This window comes from Geospiza fortis, unplaced genomic scaffold, assembly GCF_000277835.1.
Source record: "Geospiza fortis unplaced genomic scaffold, GeoFor_1.0 scaffold221, whole genome shotgun sequence".
Classification (NCBI taxonomy): Eukaryota; Metazoa; Chordata; class Aves; order Passeriformes; family Thraupidae; genus Geospiza; species Geospiza fortis.
In genome coordinates this window covers 1,528,336-1,531,333 of record NW_005054395.1, presented here as the reverse complement: position 1 = coordinate 1,531,333, position 2,998 = coordinate 1,528,336, and the positions used below count along the sequence as shown (strand labels likewise).

The 2,998-nt window shown below is 46.3% G+C and overlaps 1 protein-coding gene across 1 annotated transcript in view; it reads left to right on the top strand.

Moving 5' to 3' along the window:
* The window catches only part of TRIM25 (tripartite motif containing 25), an 8,432-nt gene extending 5,525 nt beyond the window's left edge, over positions 1 to 2,907 (top strand). Inside the window, exons 8-10 of the mRNA XM_031060910.1 lie at positions 605 to 631; positions 958 to 1,053; positions 1,724 to 2,907. Coding sequence (XP_030916770.1) covers positions 605 to 631; positions 958 to 1,053; positions 1,724 to 2,256 — 656 coding nt within the window. The 3' untranslated portion in view covers positions 2,257 to 2,907. The remainder of the gene's footprint in view (positions 1 to 604; positions 632 to 957; positions 1,054 to 1,723) is intronic.
* Positions 2,908 to 2,998: the final 91 nt, after the last annotated feature.

Below are 2,998 nucleotides of genomic sequence, written 5' to 3'. Positions count from 1 at the left end.
GTTTATTGCAAGGGGCCGGGGGCAGGGCCCTGCGGGAAGCTGCCAGCCACAGCTCAGAGCAGGCCTGAGAGAAGAGAGGGGGAGAGAGGATGAGAGGATAAGACTGTAAAAGCATAAGAGAGTAAAAGGGGTAAGAGCTAAGAGGCAAGAGTAAGTGCTAAGAGTTAAGAGAGCGAAGTTCCCGTTACAATACAATAAATCATCTTCTGTGTTGAATATTCTAATTCTCACTAACCAATCTAGTACAAGATACAAATCCTACAGCATTTACATACAGCCTATAAGAATCATTACATTACCATACTGTGCTACAATTTAAACCCTAAAAACTCCTCTTTGGACCCCTTCTGCCAAGCAGGCAGGGTCTGCTCAGACCCTTGGACCTGCCTGCTTGTAGAGGGTCTTGTTTCATCAAAAGGGGATCACCTTCAGCTGGCCACACCATTGTTTTCCAGTTGTTCAGTAACTAAGGGACCTCAAAGGTTGCTTTCATTTCAATCTCACTTATAGTTTCCATATTCTCAAAATCTTTTGCCAGGCAATCATATTCATAAGGCTTTCCTGGTACATCCTTCCCAACACTTTTTTCTTTTCCCCCCTTCAGAAGAGAAAAAGAAAGCTGCTAAAGTTGGTGAGTACAAACTTTCATCATGTGCATTCTAATTTCATTGACTGCTCTTAAAATGATAAGATGGTCTTCAGTGTTGGTGTATTGAACAAAAGTTCTGCTCTTGCTGGCCACTGTGGGAGCAATCCAACACTGAGAGAAGCTGTGCAGAGAGTGGGATTTTCAAAACTTGACATGACAGTGAACAGCCTGAGCTAAAATTGAAGTTAACCCTGCATGGAGCAGGAGACTAAACCAGATCAGCTCCAGCCTGAGTGTGTCTGATGGGGTGTTAAACATGTGAGGTCTCTTCCCAGCTGGCCAGACTCTCTGTTCTTCTGTTGACACAGCACCACCCACCGCACCAACTGCCCCAGCTGCTGCTGCTGCTGCTAAAGATCTGATTGCCAGCTTCCTGAAGAAACCCAGAGAGGAGCTCTTGCAGTGTAAGACACCCAACATTGCACTCCTTAAAGATGAACCTTGCTGTTGTTGTACTGGTGCTATGTGTCCTCTGTAGTGACCTGGCAAAAATACATCTGAGAGATTTTGTTAGCTTAATAGATTGTTACAAATGGAGGAAATTTCTGGAGAAAAAGGGGGGCAGGAGGTTTCTAAGTGGTTCTTTTGCTGGATGAATCAAATGAATCTTCAGCATCCGTGAATCTTTATGAAGATAAATGAAGTTTTTTAAGTAAGGATTTTGGTTTCCCCAAAAAAGATAGCATCAGGGTAGCCTGGAAACACACTGTAATGCACTGGATTCTTTTAAAATGAAATGCAGGCTTTTATGTGAGCCCATGATGGCTTGTTAAGATGCTATACAACATGGCATTTCTTTTGCTGCCAGATCAGCAATCACCTTGTTTTGGGGTGTTTGGGTGATAAAGGGATCCTGTGAGGCTGCAGGAAGGAAGAAAACTCTCTCTCCTTTTGCCTGTTGTGTGACATAGGGCTGCAGTTGAACCCAGCAGCTTGTACTGTGGCCCTAAGAGCTGGCTGCACTGGGGAGGAGAGCAGAGCTGGCAGATAAACAGGCAGCAAGTGCTGAGGCGGGACAGGATAAACAGAAGTGCTTTGTTCTTCAGCACCTTGGAGTGACTCGTGTCATTGCAGACGCTGCCAACATCACCCTGGACTACAACACAGCCCACAACACCGTGGTTCTGGCTGACAACTACACCAGGATGTCCATCTCAGACACCTTCCCAGGCCACAGGCAGCACCCTCAGCGCTTCACCGATTACCGCCAGGTGCTGGGCTTCCAGTGCTTCAAGAGGGGCATCCACTACTGGGAGGTGGAGCTGCAGCAGGGCAGCTTCTGCGGCCTCGGCGTCTGCTACGGCAGCATGGAGCGCCAGGGCCCCCAGAGCCGCCTGGGCAGGAACAGCAGGTCCTGGTGCATCGAGTGGCTCAACTCCAAATTGTCCTCCTGGCACAACGACGTGGAAAAGTGCCTGCCCAACACAAAGGCTACCAAGATCGGGGTGCTGCTCCACTGCGATGGGGGCTTTCTGATTTTCATGGCGGTGGGGGAGAAGAATAACCTGATCTATAAATTCAAAGCCCAGTTCACTGAAGCCTTGTACCCAGCCTTCTGGCTCTTCTCCAGTGATGCTGTTCTCTCTCTCTGTCACATGAAAGAGTAAGGTCTGGTATCTCAGTTTAGGTCATTTACAGCTAATCTGTCTCAAAGATTGATTGTTTGATGCAGAAATTATCATCTCTTTTAAGCAGTTTAGAAAATCTGCCAGTTCTTTGGTCTGAATTGCTAAAGCCTTTAGATAGTGATTTAGCAAAATGTTGGTGATGGTACAAACTACAAGGGTTTGCAAAGGTCTTGATTGCCATGAAATCAAAGTTATGATGCAAATCCTTGTTAAATGTCTTCAGTGGCGCCTGTGGCTTCTGTGGTTTCCTGTAAAGGAGCAACAGCATTAATGTGTTCATGAGTAAGAGTTCCTGTTTGAGAAAGAAACAGGAAGAATTCCTTGACAAATTCAAGCTTTGAGGGAGGTCTCACTGTTGCCTTTTGGCCTGTGCAGAGACTGTTGTCCATACAGGTGTTCTCAGTGTAGGACTCCACCAGATGCTACAGAAAGAGCTGTTGAAATCCCTAAGTTCAGGCTGTAAGTTATAAAAGCCACTATGACAAACCTCATCAGAATGGAACTGCAGAGACTGCTAGAATTGATGGGAAATAAATGGTATTAGAATCACCAGGAAACAAATGACATCAGCCCAGACACTGGGAATACAGCAGAGTTGTCAGGAAGACATCCTGCAGAGCAGTGGTGTGCACCCTGTGATGAAGATTGTGGGATGAAGCATTCTGTGTCATCTTCTGACCCAGAGCATGCTTCACATCTTCACTGAAGGCTCTTCAGTTCT